A 24,708-nucleotide genomic window follows, 5' to 3' on the forward strand; every position below is an offset into this window, starting at 1 on the left:
AGCTCAAGGAAAAGGCTACTACATGCAAGAAGAATGAATAAACCATATATATGTATAAGCCATTTATGTGGAAACACTGACAAACCTAAGAGCTTGACAGTTATCCCAACTGATGGAATGCAGTATAGTTTTAGGTTTGAGGACTAAAAACAGCAATGGATAGCGCATCTGAAAATCTGTCATACTAATGTTTTTCTGAGTGTACAGATCAAATGTCTGAGAACAACCATCCTAAAGTAAGATACTCAAAGGCCTTCTGTTTCCAGTACTGCAATTACAAACACAAAGGCCTTTGTACACATCTGTGCTGACAAGCAGTCAGATTGCCTATCAGCTGTGTGTGTATTGAAGACACAATGATTACAGACAGTCCATTCATACAAACATTCATGTTTACCTATTTCTAAGAAAACAACAGGCACTAATTAACTGGAAAATTATGCTACACTTTCTTCCAGTTCTGATCTCACTTCCTCATCCCCAACTGCCACCCCACATACATCTCTCAGTCTGTCAGCCACAAAAATTACAGCACTCAACTTTAGAAATCTTACTACAGAGACAGAAAGAGAACAGTTTCTTATTTTTCATAGCATCTGTTCTTCTAGACCCCACATAGTTAGTAACCAACCATTTAATAATATAGGTACACTGAAATAGGTCTAACTTTATGGAAAATAGTTAAACCTTGGGGGAGCAAGGCTACATCTAAAGGCAAAAAATGTGGTGTTATGTGTAAATCAAAAGCAGCTGAGAGGTATGCCATGTTGTACACACATGCACCTGTCCTTCTGATGCAGCCATGACAGTGTGCAGGATGGTTATATGTATATACACATTCAACTTATTTATCAGGGAGACACTCTGGGCCTTAAAGTGTTTTGTCTCGATTACATGACTTGCCTTTTGCACAATATGTGTGCAGGAAGCCTTGATTAGAATCTTCGTTCTAACAGCGATTATTTTTTAATCCACAATGAAAAAAATGAGGGCAAAAGCCATTCTATGCTTGTTTTTTCCTGTACGTATGCCACTGAGGAGTAAGAGTGATCTTTAACCTCGGTGACATCAACTCGGGGAAAAACGTAGGATCAGTGCATTAAAGTCCATGGAGTTGTGCATGACATGACGTCACTGGGAAAATAATACATTTATTTGGGCCATGGTTTCAAAAAAGGTTTGCAAAGCTTTTAATCGAAATGACAACCCAAATAAATAGTGGCAGACTCTGGCAAAATGCAGTGTGGCACTTAACTCACCGGATGCCTCAATGCAGTACCTCAGTGTGACATAATACTTTAAGAATTTTTTTAGTTACAACTAGTTACAAACAATACAAACCAAGTTGCCTTAAATCACCATCTTCAAAGAAGTACAAATTACCAGAGTACTTACAAATGCAAGAGGAAACTCTGACTGCTTATATAATACCAAAGAAACACTGTCATTTGGCTTCTAAGAAAAAGAGGGTTTTAATTAACACTGGAACACAAAAGTGAAATATTACCTTTTATTAGGCCAATATATGTTATACAATACAACTAATCAAGCTTTCAGACTAACATGAGCTCTTCACCAGGAGTTTATTTACTGATGTTAGATGCAGTGCTTTATTGCCTTTGTGTGCCAGGAAAGGGACAACAGAGTGTATTATTTCTTTCCTATTGGCTGAAAGAGGCACTTTCAAAAATACCAGAGTGAGAAAAAAATCTGTGCCCAGCTCAGATGTTAAAGCCTATGTTACAGTTCACTGAGAAACAGAGAGACAAACTGTGTGTGTGTGTGTGTGTGTGTGTGTGTGTGTGTGTGTGTGTGTGTGTGTGTGTGTGTGTGTGTGTGTGTGCGAGCCTAAAAATGTAAGGCCTTTCCCAAATGATCCGTCAAAATAGAAGAAAAGCTTTCAACATTAATTCAAGTCTAAGACTTATTGGAGAATAAATCATAATAAACAGAAACTTGCAGGAAGATTAATTAAATCTAGAGGATGAAAACAAAAGGTTATAATTTATGTCTGTCTTAGTATGAAATTCATGTGAGCAGGAGTTTTGATTAAACATATATAATAATAGTAATGATGTCTAATCCATAATGTTGTATAATGAAAAGAGCAGAGACAGCTAAGGAAATAAGCGGCTACCTTATAATGCACGGATGTTTCTTAACTGAGAATGCAGACGTGTGAATAAGTCTACTATGTCTAACCATCCTAATATAAAATGTAAAGGAAATAAAATATGATCAGTATGCTGAAAAGAACTGTGTTTTAGCAACAGGAAGGAAGAAAGAAAAGAAACCAAGTAACTGAAACAAAGAAACTGAGAACCTGTCCTGGAATCCAAGTACAACCGCATTAACATGCTGTCAGCAGTAAGTGCTCTGGCACCTTTAAAGAGTAGCATCAAATAATAAAAACACTGTTATAACGTTAAAATACTGACTATTAGGGCCTTACTGGTTGTCAAGCTTATGGTTAGTAGTAGTAAAATTGTAACTATCTTATAAAATTAACCACTCAGTCTGCAGGAATGAAAATAAATGCTAATACTGCTCAATACACAAGCAGTAAGTGTTACAGACTTTTTGGAAAGGACAGCACGTTGGTGCCAAATTAAAATCATCGTAAAATGATGCATTTTCACTATAACTTACAGTTCCTGCCTGACTGTATAACTAATGTGTGTCCACAGTCAGGTGCACAGGAGCGAAAGTCCCTGAAAGTCGTAATGTCTCATGAAACAGACTGACATTCAAACCAGTCACCACTATACTGAAGAACTGGTAAGCTTTACTCCCTATCTTTCTTTCCATAGAAACAACTGTGTTCCAAACAGCATGTCAGTTATTCTGCAAGTAACTGTGGGTTTACAGCACATTAACATGTGTATGAAGCAATGGTGTCATGGCAACGCCACACATTTTAACATGTACTATCACAATGTATCTAAAACCCCATGTACCTAACAGGCCATCACACACCTGTCTTAATTCTATTTATACTTCCTAAAAAGCACACAGATCTCCAGAATAATCAATCAGCTTCTCTAGAAAATCCCTTGGCCTGCCTTGGATGGGGGATATGAGTTGGTATCTTCTTATAAAAAATAAATCAGATTTATTTACAGTGCTGATATCTCTGCACATTGAGCTATAACTACTGCTAAAGGTCGGCAGTACTTTGTGTGTGCATTGTAAGTGTTCGTCATATGTGCCAGCTTGTAATAACATTGTCACATGAATAAAGTGTGTACTTTTCATTATAAAGACACTCAATGTATAATGTAGTGAGTGATACATGGATGTCACACGGGTGCTAAGGCCAAACAGCAGCTTTGCTTTGGTACAAAAAAGGTTGGAAAACATTAGTTTCTGGGCATTCATCCTGACTTGATGATCTTATCAGTTCTATATATCTTGCTCCTAGGCATTTCTTTCATTTGATTAAACAAAGCTTATTCTCAGAAATGCATGTAAATCCCCTCCTTTTTCCCACCCTGTACCTTAAAAGGTTGTTTTGTGAAGTTGTTATACCAGTAATACAGATCATCTGACATGTTTCACATCTTGGAGGACTGCATTTTTGTGCTATTTTGGACTGTGTTCTGTTCTGGTCTCCATTTACCTCTTATAATAATATCATCTTCACACATATCCACATTCCCAATTTACAGGGATCAACACATTCTTAATTAGTATTTTATTCTTTTGTCAGACCCAGCTGCATTCGTAATACTGTGCTATGACCTGGACATTACTGTTATATTACATGTCTTTTTAATTAGAATATCCATCTTACACAAAATTTGTGGTAAGAAATAATAAACTGAGCTTGTGTTTTCCTTCTCTGGATTTAACTATTCTTCATGTAAATCTCTTTTTACTGTGATTTTTCTCATTAAGTATAACAACTATATCGAGGACAAAGTGAAGGGTGTGGCTGCCCCAGGTACAAGCCATTAGGAAGCACAATTGGCAGTTTTCAATGGGGCATTAATGCAGTACTCCTATTCATTTAAGTAGCCACAGGTGATACTATAGCTTCTTATATGAATGCTGATACTGCACTCATGCTTCTATTTAGTAGTTCAGTATATGGTAACGCAACAAAGAGCTTGCTACAGTTTCACTTTATTTTCCAATGGTATTGGTAAAGAGTGAGTCACCTCCTACATTATTGGCTTTGATGGATAGATGTGTGATTGTGGGGTGGGTAGTGGTAAAGTAAGTTTTTTTTTTTTTGGATCAATTCATCAATTCGTTAGCCAATTTCTTTTCTACTGATGTAAAGCAGGACTGGGTTTTTGCTAGTAGTTTAACAGAGGATGTGTCAGAACAAATTAATGTGGAGTCGTCTGCATATTGAATGCAGGTGGCTTCAGGATGGCTTTTATACAGGTCATTTGTAAAGATAGATTGCCAAAGGACGGCTTGTTTCCTATCAGTGTATCTGTAAAGGAGAAGAGAGAGCAGTGGTGTGGTGGGGTGTGGTAAAGCCATGTTGTGGTTGAGTTGGTTAGTAAATTGTTGTGGAAGATATAGAAGAAGTTGTTTGTGTATGCACTTCTCCATGATTTTGGCTAGTGGTGAAGTATGGCTATATGGGGCCTATAGTTTGATAGGTAGAGATAGGCCACCTTTGTGGAGGGGTATGACATGGTTCTGTTAAATTTTCGAGATGGGGGAGCAATGGCATCTGCTGCTATCTGTAGATATTCAGCCGGGAGTAAATCTGCTGAGAGTGTAGTTGGTTTTTAGTTCTTTAGTAAGGATAGTATTGGTATTCGGTAGTTGGTGTTAGCTAGATTGTATATATATCAGTGAAAGAGTTGTTAAAGGAATTGGATACTTGGAGAAGATTGTTCATTCCACCCCAAAATTTTTCGGATTGTTTCATTTCTAGTTGTTTGGAATTTAATGCGGTCGAGCGAAATTTGGTTGATTCGCCATATGCTGCATGTTTTGTTTCTAGTTTAATTAGAAGTGGTATTTTTTTGTCAAACCAAGGCAATTCTGGATTTTACTCTAATTGTTCTAATGGGGGCATGTGACTTAAGTATGGCTAGGAAGTTGATTGATTGAAGTTCAACCAGAAATTTATTGGTGTCAAAGTATTTCTTGTTTCTGACTAGCCTATACATTGGTGGATTAGAGTCGATAGCCTTTTTTTCTGATATAGGTGATGAGGTGTGATCACTAAGGTTGTTTGAAGGGTCCCTACTGAATATGTGTGTGTTTTGATTTGATGAGGATCCAGTCCAGGATACTTCTTTTGCTTACTATTACATACTAGTTGATGAAATCCATGTAGGTTAATATGAGTAGTATTGGTTTAAGGATAATGGTTTCTTGGGATAGTTATTTGACAACCAACTAAGGATGTGTTCTAGTGTGTCTGAGTTGTTCTCGGGGAATATAGGTCACAATTAGTGTTTCTGTTAGACACATTATATCAAGTTCTTCGGAGTGGAGTTTATTTTAGAAGGCCCCTTTTCTTTGGTCTTCAACTTTAGGGAAATGCCCGGAGAGCCAGGTGACTTAGCCAAGGTCCTGAAGTGTCAGGATAGATTCACTGAAATAATGTCTGTTTTTCTAATCTCCTAAAAGAACATTGGTTCTACTCTATCAGCAAGGGACTTTACTTTTATATCAAGTCATGAACCCTGCCATCTAAATTTCTAGACTAGTACACATAGTCTCTTACACACACATACACTATACCCATCAAATATCCAGAATTTAGTAGAATGTCCCTTATTTTTTCCTCATATTTATGCCCCTGTCCCTAGTGTTTTCTTTTTTATTTTCTGGTCTATCACTCAGGATTACAGTCAGTAAATAATACCTGACATTAAAGTTTCATACTTGTTAAAAATATACATTGTTGCCAAACCTGTCGCTCTATTAACTTTTAAGTGAATTACAGTAATAATTAAAAACTGTCACTGATTTTGGGCCTTTGTTGTCCCATTATTTTTGGATTTCTTCACAAATCCTGATCAAAGAAGTGGAAATGTACGACACGCTCACACACACAGATATACATTCACACACATAATCATGCAGTCTGCCTGTCTTTAACTCTTTTAATCATTTGTGTCATTGTTCTAAGCGTCTGTGCAGCTCACTGAGTCCACTAAGATCTTTTTCTCACAATGATACTTCTCAAAGTGTTTCTTTTAGCAAATGATTAAAAAGACGTACTCTCTTCTCCCTTTCTACACACAAGCAAATATTAAAACACTGTCTCTAACATTAATAACTTAACTCTTAATTAAAGGATCTTGTTATTCTGAAAGCTCGAGTACCTGTACCTCTTTTCATCCACTAAAAGGTGTCATACCATCACTGTGTACCAATGTTTTCTACCAGTGGGCCAGCACGGCCTTTCTCTTTTTATCTGCTAGGAAGTTACTTGTCAGGACAATATTTCTATGGGATGTGGTTCATGTATAGACACTGGAACTGAATTACAGATTCTGAACACAAAGTTAGAAAATGCATGGATGGTACACATTAAGGATATCCAGTTTGGGAATAAACATGAGTAATGACATAGAAAAGGAGTATATGGTCCTAGTGGAGATTTTAAGGTGAAACAAAAGGGCAGTGGATTAGCTACAACACTTTGTAGTTATTGTGGTAGATTTCTAATCTTCAGAAATGTATTTATTTGTGTCGGGTGTCTAGGATAGACTCCTGCTGTAGTTTCTCCAGGTTTTTGGAAAGGTGAAAAAGTGGAGGGATGAGTCTGTAAATTTCAAGTACCTGTTTGGGACCAGTTTTTGGAATAGGAATGGTGACGTAAGGTTTCTAGAAGTCAGGAAATGATCTGGAAAGTAAGGAGATATTAAAGGTATGACATACAGGGAAGGAAGAAGTGCTGATAAATGCATTACATATCTTTAAGAATTTGAAATGAATGCCAATTTAGCCTGGTTTTCCACAGCTGGCAATAGTTCTAAGCCATTGATTAACTTCTTGTAGCGTCACTCTTTGGAAGGAGAAAAAGGAAATCTGCTCCAAAATCTTAGCAAATGGGTTTCCTCAGGAACAGCTTGGGGTGCTGACATTTCAGCCTGACTCGGGAAATGGGTAAATGTGTTAGTAGCATCTGATACAGAAGATACTTCCTTGAGGTTTAACAGCAAAACAATAACAAAATAACATTTGGTTCTTCCAAAAACATTGAGTTCACACCAAAATGTTTAGAATTGTTTAGCAGTGAGGCTTACCTTTGAATTAGGTAGTTCTGCTTTTGTCTGTTTTAATTAATTTTAATTTTACAGCATCTTCACACTGGGCAGCAGTTGAAAAGAAACATTTGTGATTTACAGGAGCTCCATGTGATAATAATAAAAAAACACTACATGTATGTATATTGGAGTATTTATTATACACAGAGTTATTTGACATTTGTGCATGCAGTTTTTGATAATTCTGTCAAATATCAATTAAAATTCATGTATGAACTTAACAAACTGTATGTAATGAAAAGATACCTGGCTCCACACTCTACCCGCAAAGGGTGAAAGCAGCTGCTGAATAACACATGCCTGACACTGTCAACTTGCTCCATTAGCTACTTTCCATAGCCAGGTATCTAAGGTTGAGAGTAGGCAATACAGCCAGTTACTGACACATCAGGTGAGTAGAGGACAGCACTACACAATGATGTTGAACCCCTCTACCCTCACCGTTAGTTGGGATTCCATGTCAATGTAAATGGAAGAATGCACCACCCACTGCCTGCTTGTAATTGGCTACTTGTAATGCTCACTTCAGTGCACAGGGCTGGACAAATTGGTCACTGTTTGTCATGCATATACTCAATAAAGCATTGATCTCTGCTGGGGACTATGTAAATGCAAGTTGCATCGGACATTAGTTGACGTGACCCAAAAACTTATAGCTAATTTTTACACTGCATTAAATTTCTTGAGACAATACCATACACTACAGTTGATGCCTGAAGTGATCGGTCTACAAAACTCTTCCCCTGACAGGCACCATCCACAGTCTGCATTCAGTTTTGGGAGCACTCTGTTGTAAAACCTCTCAGCTTCAACTGGGAAGGTTGAGTTTGAACTGACCACATTTCTGGAAGGTAGGTGGAACTCCACAGAGACACAGGGAGAACATGCAAATTCAACAAATAAAATGATCCTGTATCTTGGGGGCAAAGACTTTTAGCCACTTTGCCAACAGTGTCCTTGGGGCATAATCAGCAACTGCAGTCATCCCCAGTGAAACTGTCATCCCCCAGCATAAATCACTGCTGGCCAGAGCTAGCTGCAAGCAGTAATCAGTGAAGGCTCTAAGGTTAACAGAGACTACACTAATGACCTTGAAGTTCACAAAAGCAAGAGCACATGAGTTCAAGAAAATACACAGGACTACAGCACCTCAAGAAGAAGAAATAGGTGAAGTCAAAGAAGAATTGCAGCATCTCAAAACAACATGTGTGAAGACTGTAGAACTAATACATGGCCAAGTCAGATATGGAAATAAGGTACATAAGGAAAGCTTGTAGTGGAATGCAGAAGTCCAGGAAGTTATCAAATGAGAGACAGAATGCAGGAAAGTGCAGAAAAGACAGGCCAGGATAAGAAGGAATACTGGCTGGCTAATAAAGGGGCTACCAAATCAATCACAATGCCAAAAATCAAGGCATAGGTTGCACTCTATCAGATTCTGGAAAGTGACTCTGTAAATGGCACAAAGAAACTGTATCAGGTTGCAAAGCAAAAACACAAATATAAAAAAGAGACATCAGACATTATTTATAAAGGATATCAGCAATAATCTGCTCACCAGTCCACAGGACATCAATAGTGGATGACAGAAGCACTTCCAGCAGCTTCTGAAGGAAGAAAACCCCACAGAAGCTGTACTACCCTAGACACAGCCTACAACAAAAGAGGAAGACGAGTCCACCCTCGAAGGGGTGCAAAGTACTCAAAGGAAAATGAAGTAATGAAAAACAGCAGGCTCAGAAGATGTCACACCAGATATGAAAAAGATGTTGAGTGAGTTGGAGCGAAATGGCTCCAGAGGGTATGCAGAGAAAATCATGTATTAATTAAATGGAGATTAAGTATTCTAGTCTAAAGAGTACATAAACAAAGGGGACAGTGACAACTGTGGGCAGTACAGACGTATTGAAATGTTGTCATTCTGCATGAATGTGCTGAAAAGAGTGATTGATATACAAATACTTTGTAGAAAATAATATGGATTTATATCAGGATACAGCAAAACTGACCTGAAATCTGCAGTGATACAGAGATTGGAGAAGAAGATGGAGTTGAGGAAGGAGTTCAACTGTGCATTCTTAGACTTGGAGAAACCATATGATAGGTTCACAAAAAAAGTTGATTTGGGCAGACCTAATACTATTAAAAGTCACAGAAACATTGATAGAACTACTGTAGGCTACATACAAGGGCCCAATGACATAAGTATGAACAGTGTATGGACTCCCTGTGGGGTTCCCAGTGGGAGTGGATGTATTTGCAGGGTTCCGCTCTGAGTTCATAACTGCTCATAGTGCTGATGGACTACATTAGCAAACAGGTCACAGAGGACAGAACAACAAAGCTGCTGTATGCAGCTGATGTGGCATTACAAGAAGACTCTGAACAGGAACTTAAGCAAATGATACGAGGTTGAAATGCAAAACTGAAGGTACATAAGAAATAACTAACCACAAATGACAAATGTCGTAGCAGGAAATGGGGTAAATCAAAAAAGTTAAAAAATGGGACATAAGGGAAAATACTGAAATAGGTTAACAGTTTTAAATAACTGAGGAAGAGAACCTGATGAGGAGATCAAAGCTAGAAACAGAGGAGCTGCAGTCAACTAAGAGTGTCAAGGGTAGTGAGTGTCAGAAGAATTACAAAGAAGCTGAAAAGTAAGGTGTACAAAAGAGTGCTGCAGCCAGTACTTCTGCATGGTACAGAAACCTGAACAATGAAGGCTGAGCAAGTGAGAAAGCTAGAGGTGATAGAAATTAAGTGTCTGAGATGCAAACTGTTGGACAGATTATGAAATGGGGGCATCAGAGTATACAGTAGCCCAGGTGTAGAGAAGGTCAAGGAAAACAGATTTCAGTGGTCCAGTCACATGTACAGGAAAGCAGACAACAATTTGATAAAGAAGATTTGGGAGAGAGGAAAAATACAAGAGGAAACAACGATGTCCAGCAAAGGGATGGATGGACTGCATCCCACCACAAAACCAAATATATATATATATATATATATATATATATATATATATATATATATATATATATATGTGTGTGTGTGTGTGTGTGCTGTGGTCCATTCCCAAAACCACATTGATCCATATCAAATAAATTTGGCAACCCATTTGCCATTCTTTTAGTTAGTATAGACATAAGCACTTACAAATCCTGGTTTAAAACTGAAATGGGTTTATATGAAGCTGGGTCTATGTATCTTTACTGTCTTTGTGTCCAGTGGTGCAAGGATTTTCACAGCCTCCATTGCCTGTGTGACTCTGAGCAAGTCACTTGACCAGACACCACTCCCAGGCTGAGTTTGAAAAAGCATCCAAGGAAATCAGTGCTCTAACCTGAAATACAATTAAAATTAAATTCAGTCAAATTAAAATTAAATCCTTCCAACAGAAGAGGCTGGTTTAGGATTAACTGATTTGAAGGGATATTTTAGAGCTGCACAATTAAGACTCATAAGAATATATGTATGTGAATGAAAGAGAGGATAGACGAATGGTGAGGATGCAAGGAGTAGAGGTGGCGAAGGTGGATGAGTTTAAATACTTGGGATCAGTAGTTCAGAGTAATGGTGAGTGTGGAAGAAAGGTGAAGAAGACAGTACAGGCAGGATGGAGTGGGTGGAGAAGAGTGTCAGGAGTGATTTGTGACAGACGAGTACCAGTAAGAGTGAAAGGGAAGGTCTACAAGAGGGTATTGAGACCAGCTATATTACATGGGTTGGAGACAGTGGCATTGACAAAAAGGCAGGAGTCAGAGCTTGACGTGGCAGAGTTAAAGATGTTAAGATTTGCACTGGGTGTGATGAGGGTGGACAGGATTAGGAATAAGTATATTAGAGGGTCAGCCCAGGTTGGAAGGTTTGGAGACAAAGCCAGAGAGGCAAGATAAAGTTGGTTTGGACATTTGCCGAGAAGGGATGCTGAGTATATTGGGAAAAAGATGCTAAGGATGAAGCTACCAGGTAACAGGAAAAGAGGAAGGCCTAAGATAAGTTTTATGGATGTGGTGAGAAAGGACATGCAGGTGGTTGGTGTGACAGAGCAAAATGCAGGGGACAGGAAGAAATGGAAACAGATGATCCACTGTGGCGACCCCTGACGGGAACAGCTGAAAGAAGATGATGACATATAACTCAAGTATAAAGTTATAACTGAAAGTGGAAAGGGATGATGATGAAACAGGTAGAAATTCAAGAAATAAGGAGAAAGTAGGATTTTGGAAGTAGATCCATAAGGTGTATAACAAGAGCCACACAGAAAATGTGAAAATCTCTTGAATGGAGAGATGATAAGTCAGCAAGCAAAGGAGAGTAGCACTGCTGAAATGGAATTCATTCTCAAGTCTTGGTGAGTACCTTCACAAGGTGGACCCTGTTTTTCACAAAATCTCACCAAGATGACACCGACATATAGACTGTATTTATACAGCATATATCATGGGCAGAAGTAGGCTAAAAATGAAAAACAATAGCTGGGTGCACAAGACCCAGGATAAAAAAGTGACCAAGGCACACTGGTGCCAGGACTGGAAAAAATGACAGTGTAGAATCCTCAAAATATGGGAACATTCCTAAAATGGGGTCAGGTCAGTTCCAGGGGGAGGATGGCCCCACTGTTGTAGAAGGAAGTAGTACTCCATAAAAATCACAAAAACTGACAGGCCAAAGAAGAGCTGTAAAGACAATAAAGTGGAGTATTGAGGATTAGAAAGAAATTATGTATTGTTACTATTTCAGACACAAGATATACAAAATGATTAAGACAGAAATTAGAGGAAATAAAATACTTCCAAAAGAAGAACTGTCCAGAAGCTTCAAATAAAAAAAATTGTACTCATTAATACAAGAGATTTATGAAAAACAGTATATAGATCAAGAAACCTTGATCTGTTTGGAAAAAGAAGCATCTGAGGAAGTGAAAAAATATAAACAACAAAACCTAGAGATTTTTGGAAAGCATAAAAAAGATATATGGACATGGGAAAGAAAGAGAGATTTGATATGGTGCAATATTTATGCAAAAGAGAAAGCCAAATTAATCAGTATAAAGAAGGCAGCTCCACAGATACTCAAAGAGAAATACAAGCTAAGGCATCCAGATATGGAAAATTTCACAATAAGAAAAATAATATTACAAAGAGGGAATGTAGAAAAGAAGATTAGTAAAGTAGAATTTAGAAAAATAGAAGTTGATGTTAGGGAGTGCTTGAGAAGTGAAGGATTTGGTGTACAAGGTCTAACACAGATTACATCACAGCATGATGGAGTGAGTCCCCAAAGTAAGGAGAAGCAGGTAGATCAGGAGAAATCTGAAGAAGAAATATGGACATGGGAAAGAAAAAGAGATTTAATATGGTGTAATATTTATGCAAAGGAAAAAGCAAAATTAACCAATACAAAAATAGCAGCACCAAAGAGATTTGAAGAGAAACACAGGCAAAGGAATCCAGACATGAAAAACTTTACAATACAAAGAATAAGAAGACAAAGAGGAAAAGTAGAAAAGAGGATTAGTAATGGAGATTTAAAGAAAAAGAAACTGAGGTTATAGAGTACCTGCAAAGTGAAGGATTCAGTGTAGAAAATCTAATTCAGAAAGCACCACAACAGGATAGAGCAATGGAGTTCCAAATTAAGGGGAAACCAGTGGAACAGGAGGCAATTGGTCAGGTGCCATATGAAGATATTTTGGAGTCTTCCACAGGAAACCAGTATAAATGTTCACTTGAAGCTGGACAGCAAGGGAAGGAACAGGAAACTGTGGAAACTCTGACACAGTCAATGTTGAGGAGTGATAGACCAGTGAGTTCCCATATGACAGAGCAATGGATGAAACAGGATGAAACTGAAGAGATTGTGCCACAGGAAGATGCTATAGAACTTTCCATAGAATGTCCGCAGGAAATGGAAAATAAAAAAAAATGCGCCCTCAGTTTAGAACAAAATGAGCTGAGAGAAGAGTTGCTTGATTTAATGGAGATAGACAGACATAATAAGATTAATGAAAGAAATAGACTGCAGAAGGTCAATAAAACCTCAAAAGTCAGACGTTTGATAAAACAAATGAACACAATAATCAGGACTGTCCATAGAGATTCATGCAATATAACAGAAGTAAACAGGATATATTAGTGTGCAGAAGATCCTGTGGAACATAACAAAGATGCTAAATGGATAGAAGTAAAAGAAAGAATAATAAGTTTAACGGTACAGGATATGAAATGGGATGAAGTAAAAGCCAGAGATATTGAAACAAAGTTAAGAAAAGCCTCTAACTGGAAAACCCCAGGCCCAGATGCAGTACTTAACCTCTGGTTAAAAGGTATTAATATCTTTGCACGAAGAATTAGCTACAAGTAAGAACTATTTATATGTATACACTGAATAAACTCCACCCTGGTTAACAAGAGGAAAAACAATGCTCCTACTTAAGAGTGAACCTGCAAGCTGTCCTTAAAAATACAGACCAATAACTTGCCTTCTGATGACGTATAAACTATACAATGGAATTTATGCCAACAGAGTTTATAGTCATTTGGAAGAAAACTCAATTATGGCAGTAGAACAAAAGGGCAATAAAAGAAAGTCATACAGAACAAAGGATCATTTGTTGGTACATAAAGTCATAGCGGAGAACTGTAAAAAGGGGAACAATCTAAGTATGGCATGGACTGACTATAAAAAAGCACTTGATAGTATCCTACATTCATAGATAAAAGATTGCTTAAAAATGTATAAGATACACCCTATACTGATCGGGTCTATATTACATCCTCGAACGCTTAAAAAAGCGAACGCTGGCTGATCGAACTTATTTTCGCAAAACTGCAAAATATCGAAGCAGCAGAAACTCGAATATTTTCCTAGGGAAAGAATCCGGTTGTCCGTTTCTGTTGCTTCGGTATTTTCAGTGTTATGGTGGAAAGTTACCGGTCAGATTCAGGTAAGTGTGCAATTGTGTGGATGTGAGTGTTAGGGTGATTTAGGTGAGTTAGGGTTAGGGCTCGAGTTAGGTGTGTGTGCGATTGAGTGGACATGAGGGTTAGGGCGGATTTAAGTGAGTTAGGCTTAGGGAGCGGGTGAGGTGAGTGTGCAATAGTGACGGACCTTAGGGTTAGGGTTTGGGTTAAGGTAAGTGGGTAGTTAGTGGTGTGTGCATAGTTTAGTGTAGGGTTAGGTATCAGATTTTAGGTGTATGTATGTGGATTTCTGTTTGTTTGGTGTGCTTGTGTTGTGTGTATGTGTTTTGGATCAGCGATTTTTTTCCCTGGGAAAAAAATCGCTGATCTGACAGTTCGAGATTTTAAGCTTTCGCTTAAATTAGGTTGATCAATCAGCGTTCACTTTTTTAAGCGTTCGATGATATAATATAGACCCTACTGATCGACTACATTACAGTGACCATGAAACAATGGCAGACCACTTTGCAATTAAGCCACAATAAAAGACAAATTATTATTCCAGGGATAAAAATTCAAAGGGGGATATACCAGGGTGACTCTCTGTCACCACCGTTACTCTGTCTTTCCCTTAACCCATTAAGCTGTCTACTTAAACAGCTAAGGCCATGGCTATAATTTGGCTCCTAGAAAATAACAAAGTGTAAAGACTTATCTTCTCTTTGTCGATGATTTAAAACTGTATAGCTCATCAGATGAAGAACTGAAAGTACAACTGCAAGTTGTCAAAACTTTTTCAGATGATATAAGAATGTCATTTGGTCTTGATAAATGTGCAAAAGCAACCTTTAAAGTAAGAAAACTGCAACACCAAGAAAACATCAGTTTGGGACAAGAATGTGATACAAAAGAACTTGAGCAAGAGGGAGTGCATAAATATTTGGGAACTGATGAAGGATCAACAATAAAACATGAACAAATGCAAATAAAACTTAGTAAGGAATACTTTAAAAGACTTAAATTAATCTTGAAAACAGCATTGACATGTATGAACAATTTCAAGCTATAAACCAATTTGTTCTTCCTGTCCTAACTTACAGTTTTGGAGTGATTAACTGGCCCCAAAATGTGTTGGATAGATTAGACAGGAAAACAAGGATGCTTCATGCTCACCAAGTGATTTATAAAAATCAGTGCGTACCAAGATGATACATTTCCCATTTGGAAGGAGGAATGGGCCTCCTTGAAATTGATTACATGTATACATCTGCAATCATGGGACTGCACACGTCTGCTGACCTCATAAGACCCAAAAGTGAAAGTTTTGAAACAGGAGGAGAATAAATCTAAAATGACTTCTCTGCTTAGTCTAACAGAAGCATATCGGCATCAAGCAGGAATAGAAATCAAACCAGAAGCAGATAAAAATCAGGCAGCAACTGAATGTGCCAAAAAACAAAAGAAAGAATATAAGGGGAAGGACCAGATGAGAAGACAAGAAATGTAGAAAATGCATAAATATAGTTGCAAGTATAAAAAGCTTCTGGAAGAACTTCATGTTGATCAGGAAAGAAAGCAGGAATGGTTAAGGACAGGCAAATTCAAACCAAGAGATGAAAGGTTAATATTGGCAGCCCAAGATAGTGGGCTACATATACGTTGGTTTACAAAGTTCATTGAACATGTGGGAAAAACAGACAATTTTGTAAACAGCTGCACACTTCATTGCTGGTTGTGACATATTAATGGCAGAAGGACTGTATACTGAAAGGCATAATAATGTGGCAAGACTGTTGCACTGGGGATTGTGCAAACATTATGGTTTTGAAGTGGCTGAAAAACACTGGAAACATGAACCACAAAGCATCATAGAAAATTATTACGCCTACATCACATGGGATCACCCATTACCAGCAGATCAAAATACAGATGCTAGAAAACCGGATACGGTGGTGCAAGAAAAGAAGACAAAAGTAGCTTTGATCACTGAAATCACCAGACCCAGTGACTACAGTGTGTTGCATACAGAGACACAAAGTCATAAAATATCAGGATTTGCAGGCAGAAATGACAGCAATTTGGAAGAAAGATACCCAGATAGTTCCAATAGTAGTAGGAGCAATGAGTCTTATAAAAAATCTACAATTGTATGTAGATATGTTACCAATACATGTAACCCCATACGAATTGCAGAAGGCATAACACTCACTAACAACCTACATACTGCCACCACACAAGCATCTCTTATACAGTATGCAGATGACTACGCTCATCTGCTCTGCCCCCACTCTACCAGAACTACAACAAATCACACAGGAATCCTACTCAACCCAAGTAAGACAAAACTTCTCCTGTTCCAACCTTCCAAAGCCACCCAAAACACCCCCCACTTCAACATTCTCACCAAAAACAATACCATCATCTATCCATCAGAACACACAAAATTACTCAGTTTGGAAATAGACAACAAACTTAGATTTTACGCCCACATATCTCTCACAATAAAAAAAGTTCACAAGAAACTTGGTGCTTTATATCGAAGCCGCCAATTCCTAACCAAGGTGGCTAGAATCTCCATAGCCAATTCCCAGCTAATCACCACCCTACTCTATGCATCCCCCCATACTTACCAACCTTAGACAGACAGACCTATGCAAGCTAAATACTTGTTACAACAAAATTGCTAAATTTGCCACTGGAAACTCCTACCGCAGCCATTATTGTATCTCCATTAAAGAACTAAACTGCCTAGAACTCCCACAACTCCTTCACTTTAATCAACTTACCCTCGCTCTTAAACTTATTAACCACCCCCTTAACATCCCTTCCCTTCAAACCCTTCTCCAACCCTATCACTCCACTAGGCCCCTAAGATCAAGCAACAAAAATCAACTCACTGTTATCAAACCCAAAAACTCAGCAGGAGAAGCCATACTTTCATGTACCACATCTAAACTTTGGAACAATCTTCCACCCTCTATAACTACTCTACCTTCCAGCAGCCTTTTCAAGACTGCACTCAAATTCCACTTAAATTTGCATTGGCTTTGTCCTTGTTCTAATCCAGACTAACACCGCCACCCTTACCCCCCCCACCTAGACTCTTAACCCAACTATACCACCGTTACTACTAACCACAGTCAGAATTAGCTAGTTGTTTTTACATACTTTAAAATCTTGTCTGACAACTTTGTTACTAACATTATAAACGACAAGAAACTATTTTAACTTGCAACATTTACTGCATATACTGTTGATAATCAATATTGCGTTATTGTATTAAAGCCAACAACCTGTAATGTTGTTTACTATTGCTGCAACTTTGTATCTCTATTTATCATGTACATGATGTGGAGCTTTTCTCCCCGGGCATCTACTGAAAAAGGACCTGCATCCAGTCGGAATTTCCCGGTAAACAAATGTAAATAAATAAATAAAAGGAGTCATTACTGTGCACATTGCAGATGCTGCAAAGAGCACTTCTGGCTGACATCAAAGACTGAAACAATACTAATTTCATGAACTTTAATCGTACTCTGACTAAGTAATGGGGTCCATTCCTGTCATGGTATTAGAAACCCAAAAGACTTGGAGAAATTTAAAAAATTATATTCACAAAGGAGCAGAAAGTATTCTAAGAACTAAGCAAGCATGAGAATGGAGAAAGGAGATTTTGCCGATAGGGATGACTGAAAGTAGGGGTACAGAGAACAGGCAAGAGGGGGCTGGAAATTACTGGAGAAAACTGACAAAGGAGACAAGCTCTTGGAAGCAAATAACCAGAGAGGGAAAGGTAATAGAACGGGATGAGGCCAAGAAGATATTTGAACTGTAGGCTAGAGACTTCCTTCCCTATCAGGGTCTGATATCAGAATATAGGCAAAGAGAAAGGGATAGAGAAATCCTAAGTGAAAGGCCTTTTCTGGTACAGTTTTTAAATAAATCTAGAACAGAAACCGATGTTAAAAAGGGATAATTAGTAGGGCATGTAAAATATTGTATTACAGTTATAAGAATAAATCGGATAAGGTTAGAAAGATTGGGAAAAGAGAGTAGATAAGCAAATTACAAGGGAACAATGGGAGAATATATGTTTGGCTCCCAGGTATGCAACAATGTCTAGAAGGTTTATGATTTTTACTGGAAGTATTTTCATACGTATGTTTATACTCTGAGCAGACTTCAAAGAATTTTTTCTCATGTAGATGGCAGATGTTAGAGGTGTGAAGGAGAAGACAAAGGTAACTGTGAACATATGTTTTGTGAGTGTAATGAGTTGGCAGATTTTAAAAATTCACTACAGGGTATTCTGTCAGAAATACTGGGTGAGCAAATGGGTATAATTAAGGAAATTATTCTTTTGAGGTGAAATACTGTATATGAATTACCTAGGCATAGTAATGCCTTGCTAAGCTCTAGTAGCTACCAAAAAAAATTACTAGAAAATGGAAATCAAAGTCTAAACCAACTGTATCTGAAGCACTGAATATTGTAAAGAGATAAAGAACTGGTAGTGGAATCTTTAGAAAAGGGAAGGAGCAAATTGCATACAATTAAATGGAAATTGTTGGAACAATACATGCACAATAATGTTTAGGAGGAGGAATGGGGTTTAAGGTAAAACAAAATTTGAGCAATGTATGTAATGTTGGATTGATGACAGTTCATGTAACTGGAAAAATGTCTTGATATGCTTTATTTTCTTTTATATTAATGTAGTGTCCTATAGACGTTAGGCGATAACTTAATAAAGGCATTTAAAAAATATGAATTGCTTGCACTTAAATTAAAAAAAAGATTAATTGCTTGTATCTGTAGACAGCTTATCTCCATGTAAAAGCTGTGATCAATGAATCTTTGTAAATTTGACTCAGAACAGAATGTACAGCTCTTGACTCCCACTGAACATGTGCTAATAGATACTTTATTTGCAGATGTAAGAAAGCAGTTTTAATGGCTTTCATCACTTTGTCTTAGTTTTCAAGCCTACTTGCTCACAAAAAACACTTCTTTATAGTTTAAGCCAAGGACATTAACCTAGACATTCAACCATGTAAAAATAAAAGATCTTTTCATTGTACATATAATATAACCAGTGCACTTTTAAACTCCACCCCACCACAGCAGATCCCCCACGTTTAAAATACCCCTGACTACATAATACACAAATCTGCTTTACTGTATATGACATGCAGTTTAAATCATGAAATGTCTTATACAAACACTAAGAACAAAAACTGTTTCACTTACAGTCACTTCCTTTCCCTTTTAGAGTCCTTCTAAACATTAATGACAAAACAATAAATCAATTAAGCAGCTGTAGTGTTAATCATAGACGATTCTCAGCAAACATGCTCACTTGCCGGGACTGATTAGCATGTCTTCTGCAGGGCTGATCCTGTCCTAACAGCTTGCACTCTGGGCAGAATCCCCTTTGTCCTGTCCTAGCTACAGCATTGGACCTAAACTAAGGAACTCAGTCTCACTTAACATCAGGTCTCTACACACTCTTTGCAAATTCTAATCTTGTCTTTACAAGCAGCTTCATGAATCATTCATATGCTGCTTTCAGGACAAATAAACATTATCTATAACCCAATTTAAATGTGATCTCCAGTTCTCTAAGAAAGGTTTGTTGCTTAATTAATACAAGGCTACGAACCACTTTGTTTTGAAATGTCCTTGTAACTGTACTGTCACACTGTACTGTGTTTACTCCATAAGCTGTACACAGGTTACTGTTTTTGTTTCAAACTAAACACCTACCTGATGATAGACTTTTGGGTACATTTCACTACTGATGTGAATAAATAATTACATAAATATAAAAATGCACTGATAAATAAAATACTCCTTCCACCTAACTGCTCTCCTTGATTCCCACTCCTGCTTCCCTGTGACCAAGCACTGCCCCTTTCTTCACAGCCCACCTCCTTCCTGCTCTGTGTCAGCTACTGCTTCATGTATGACCCACTCTGGCCCTGTCTTCCCTTTACACTTATCACTTTTTTCTGCCACTGTCTCTCTACATAGACTTCCTCCTTCTTGACCAGTCATTGTTGACTGCTTCCCCTTGCTTCTACCATCTCTCCCACTTTGCTTCCTCTTATTTGTTGCTTCCTACTTCCATTCTTCCGCCACTCATGTGCTTCATCAATTACCTGTATTCTTATGATCATCTCTTACTTAACCCTAGCCTGTCCTCTTCCTGCTTTATCCCACCTCATCCTGTCTGCCATTTTCTTGCTGTATCCTCGTCTCTCCCAGCATTCTATACTCCTTCAACCCTGACTAGTTAGGTTCTTTCTAGTTTCATAGCCTTCCCTGAATCCCCCCTAATCCCCTGCAAAACCCCAAAGCCTCATCTACTCCAAAACTGCATCAGCAACACTTCTACCCTGCATTTGAACAGTTCAACCCCATTTTCCTCCTCCTTCCTCATTTTACTTCCCTCTTTTGTTTTGCTTGTCCCTCCCATTGATCAGACCATCCTCTTTCTACTGTCCTGTTCCTGCACCTGTTAAGTCCCCAGTGTTCACCCTTTTCCAACTTGCCCTCACTGTATTTTGTTATATGTTCTGCACTCTCACTCTCTCTCCTCTTTCTTCTCCTTCTAGTGTTGCTCTTTGCACTAACCTGACTTAGTATATCCTAAATGACAAGGTTCCCCGAAGTAGCCTGTAATTTACAAAAACAGTATTTCACTTAATTGCCCACTACCCCATAAATCTTTAGTGGCAAGCTTAGTCAGCCATTTGTTTTTTTTCCTAGCCATGGTCCCTGCTTTGCACTAATGCTAGTACAGGAGTAGTCCTCTTTGTCTCTACTTCTGTGGTCTCTCAAGTTTCTGCTTAGAATTACAGATTCAAAGATAAGGACTAAGCAACCAGCCTACAGATCATTATAAAGCATAGCCAATAAACCATATTTAAAGGTTTCCTCGAAACTCAGAGAGGGCAGCACAAGATAGACCAGGGAGAATTTCAGGCTGCCCATTCAGTTATCTAGGTTTATACTGAAGATACCAAGAATGCTACACTGCCTCACAGGAGGGATAACGGAAAAGGGTTACTGTGGTGCAGAAAACCATACTGGCTAACACGGCAGTCTCTGCTTGCATCATTCCAAAGAAAACCTTGAACTGACTTCCCTTGTTAATTAGACTTAGACTTTGGTTATCCACTCTCTCCTAAAATTCACTCATCAATTATAAATATAGACGAGGCTTCGTAAAAAAATGACTACAAAATTTGCTGTCTGTTGTTAGAAGTTTATGTTTTTTTTATTCATATTCAACTTAGAGAAAACTGCAAAGAATGAGAGAAATACAAGAAGAAAAATGTTAGCACGTAGACCAAAGTATAAAAATCTGACTCGATCACACAAAAGTCTTTTCTAACAGCTTGCTGGAAAAAAACTTGAGATTACATTTCTTGCTAATTAGCCAAATAAGTCTGCTGTACTGTTCATTTCACGATTCACAAGGCAGTTACAAACCTAGAACAGGCCTCATGAAACATTCAGCACAACATTTGGTTTCTTTCCCAGCCAAGAACTTTTAAAACTAAAAGAAAATACATACTAATTAAAACAGCACTGCAATAAAATGAAAAGAACAAGAAAAGAAAAAGAAATAAAAGAAAATAAACAATGATAATGTACAAGTCAAACCAAAACTGATATTCAGACAAAGCAGCCTGTCCTAGCAGCTCTCTAAACATCCCGTTTTACACCAATGTCACCACCTTTGGAATACTCCAACTCCAACATGACCACAGTCATATTTAAAATCTTTACAATTCATTATAAAAGTATAAAGTTAAAAAGGACAAACAGTTATAACTTAAATAAGGTGTTTTAAGGTGTTGTGTTAATATTTCAGTTAAAACCTCCTGCTAACTTCTATAATCTGATGTATATATACCAGTAACAGATGAACTATGAGTGTAACATAACCTCAGTCATATTTTACTGTTCAATTTATATAATACCTTGAGAATACTGCAAACACAATCACACAGAACTGTATTGTTCTCTCACTGAGCTTTGCATTGCACTTGTTCTCAAGAGCAAGTTTTGAACATTCTTTTTCAATTTCAGGTTGAAAGAAAAAAAAAAGAAAAAAACGATGAAGCACGTAGAAAGCACAGCTAAATCACAAGATTTTTTTTCTGCAGTTCACAGACCATTCTGGCTAAGTTACAGGTGTGAAAGCATTACTTGCTCTGGGCTGTGAAGGTTTCCAAATGCAGTTCTGCTGCAGTGAACACAGTTAAATGACCTTTTCATTGCAGCAAAACATATGAATGCCTTCTCATTTCCACATAAAATAGTACTTTATATCTATTTATATATACATAATACATATATGCATACATATACATATACCTATGTACATATATATATATATATATATATATATATATATATATATATAGTGTATATATATATATATATATGTATATATATATATATATATATATATATATATATATATATATATGTACACACACATACATCAAGCAACAAATTTCTTCAGTCTCTGCTCAGGATGCTTCAGAGTAGATACTCCTTCTGTGATTGTATCTATGGTCATAACCTTTCAAAATTCCACACCACTCAAGCCATTCCTAACTTTAATAAATGTCCATTACTTTGCTGGACATATCTAATTTGCCCATTACAACAGTGGTATTTCTGTCCTTAAAAAAATGGAAAGGGAAAATAAATAAACATTTATACAATTCTCTTTTAGACCTTGCGGTTAAATGGTTTACTCTCCATGCCAATTGCTACTGCTACTATTACTAAAGATAAATAGTTTAAAGAGCTATCCCATTCCTTTGTTGTGTGCCCTTGACCTCCATTGAAAGGTCTCAGAACTTTGGGATGGCACACAATACCTGGAGACACCAAATTAAGGTTGTCTCTTATGGGAATGGGACATTACTGCAAAACTACACTTTGTGAAAAGAACAAAACTAATTTCAAAATGTAACCTTGTAATGCCAGAAATGTTTTAGGCTTTTTATTAAATAAAACTTCTAAGATACACACGAACATACTATTTTGGCAAGATCTTAGTTAACAATCCACGATCTACTACTACCCACTAAAGATTTAACAACTGGGCAAACACAATGTTTATAACCACCACAGGCAAATACATTACCTCTCAAGGTACCTCGTGCTGCACCGGGGCCTCTCCCATTACCAGCCTTATAACTGTTCTTTTGGTATTGCGTGTCATTGTAGGCCAGGGTAAAACTGTTGTAGCCCCGGTGCTGGGAAAATTTACAGACATTCCTTTTCCCGTAGGTGCAGTTGAACAAATAGCAATTCAGACCGGCACTGCTGCTACTCGGGTCAGCAAAGGACATCTCCACCACAGCCAGTGTGCAGCGGGGCTCTGAGCAGCAGACGTGCAAACATTCTTCCCAGGTGGCGATGCCAGAAGGCGCTGTAAGAAAGGTGGCCCCCTCAGCAATGGAGTCTTTGGTTCGAATGATGGAGCCTTTCATGACGCTGTAGCTGTCCAAACACAGGTCGGTGCGCCCGGTCACTCTCTGCTGTTCCTCCTGCTGGTCCTGCTGCAGCTGCTTGCTGAACTCCTCTAGCAGTTCCTCTACACCGGAGATCTGCGATCTGAGGTCTGAAACCTGAGGTGATCTGACAGAAAAGCATGGTCCGAAAAGAAGCAATAAGCCGAGGTACAAAATGTGTGAAACAGGACTACGGAGGTGATAAGGAGCAGGATAGCGATCCACAGCAAACATAATGTAGATTAAAGCATCTGACGGTGTTTACGGCGAAATCTAACTTCAGGCACTCATCTTTGGGCGACTGTCAAATAATGGACAATAAGCAACCGCACACCATTTATTTCCCCCTCCGAAAAGCTTTTACAGTCCACTGCGGAAGTCGTCTCTGCTGCAAAGCTCGCCTTGTAGAGGCTGTGCCGCTACACAGCAAGCTGACTGTGGTGACAGCTGAGAGCATCAGCTTCGTACCGTGGAGACAACTGCACAGCACTGGGGAGTGTGACAGCTCCAACCAGCACAGTGTATGGGCTTACCAGATGGACGCTGACGTCAATCTTTTGCTAAACACTTCGAGATTAGAAAGACACTAGTCTTCAAACCTCCTTCAAAACAAACATACCGTTTTGCGTATGGAGTGAGGGTTAAGAGTAAATGAACTGGTATAAACAAGCACACTTCCGGAGCGCGCGGGCGTCTAATGCAAATAAATATATGTCTATATTGTGTATGAAGACACGCTTTTATCCTTAGTAAGTATCGGTAAAGGGACGAAATAAAAACAATTGTCCTAGTTAAAGTACTGGCTATTTTGTCGATATACGCGTTGCCTGCCTCAGCAAAATATTAATACTTTATCCATCCATCGTAGTTTAAAAGCACAGCTTTCAATTTCTTTGCTCAAGAATTAAATCAATTATGGGACAAGGCCCCAAATCAGTGATCTCTTAAAGGTTTATTTAATTCTCTTTAAAAGTTGATAAAATATCAGGTTATGCATCCGCACGCATT

General features: G+C 38.1%; 1 protein-coding gene across 2 annotated transcripts in view; it reads right to left on the reverse strand.

The window, feature by feature from the left end:
• Positions 1–24,358, reverse strand: part of LRP11 (LDL receptor related protein 11) — a 730,391-nt gene extending 706,033 nt beyond the window's left edge. Inside the window, exon 1 of one of the 2 annotated variants that reach the window (XM_044069066.1) lies at positions 23,331–24,358. In XM_044069066.1, coding sequence (XP_043925001.1) covers positions 23,331–23,934 — 604 coding nt within the window. In that variant the 5' untranslated portion in view covers positions 23,935–24,358. The remainder of the gene's footprint in view (positions 1–23,330) is intronic. The other variant, XM_044069073.1, reaches the window with a different exon arrangement.
• Between the last annotated feature and the right edge of the window lie 350 nt (positions 24,359–24,708).

Source organism: Protopterus annectens, chromosome 1.part0 (assembly GCF_019279795.1).
Source record: "Protopterus annectens isolate FY-2018-M chromosome 1.part0, PAN1.0, whole genome shotgun sequence".
Lineage (NCBI taxonomy): Eukaryota > Metazoa > Chordata > Ceratodontiformes > Protopteridae > Protopterus > Protopterus annectens.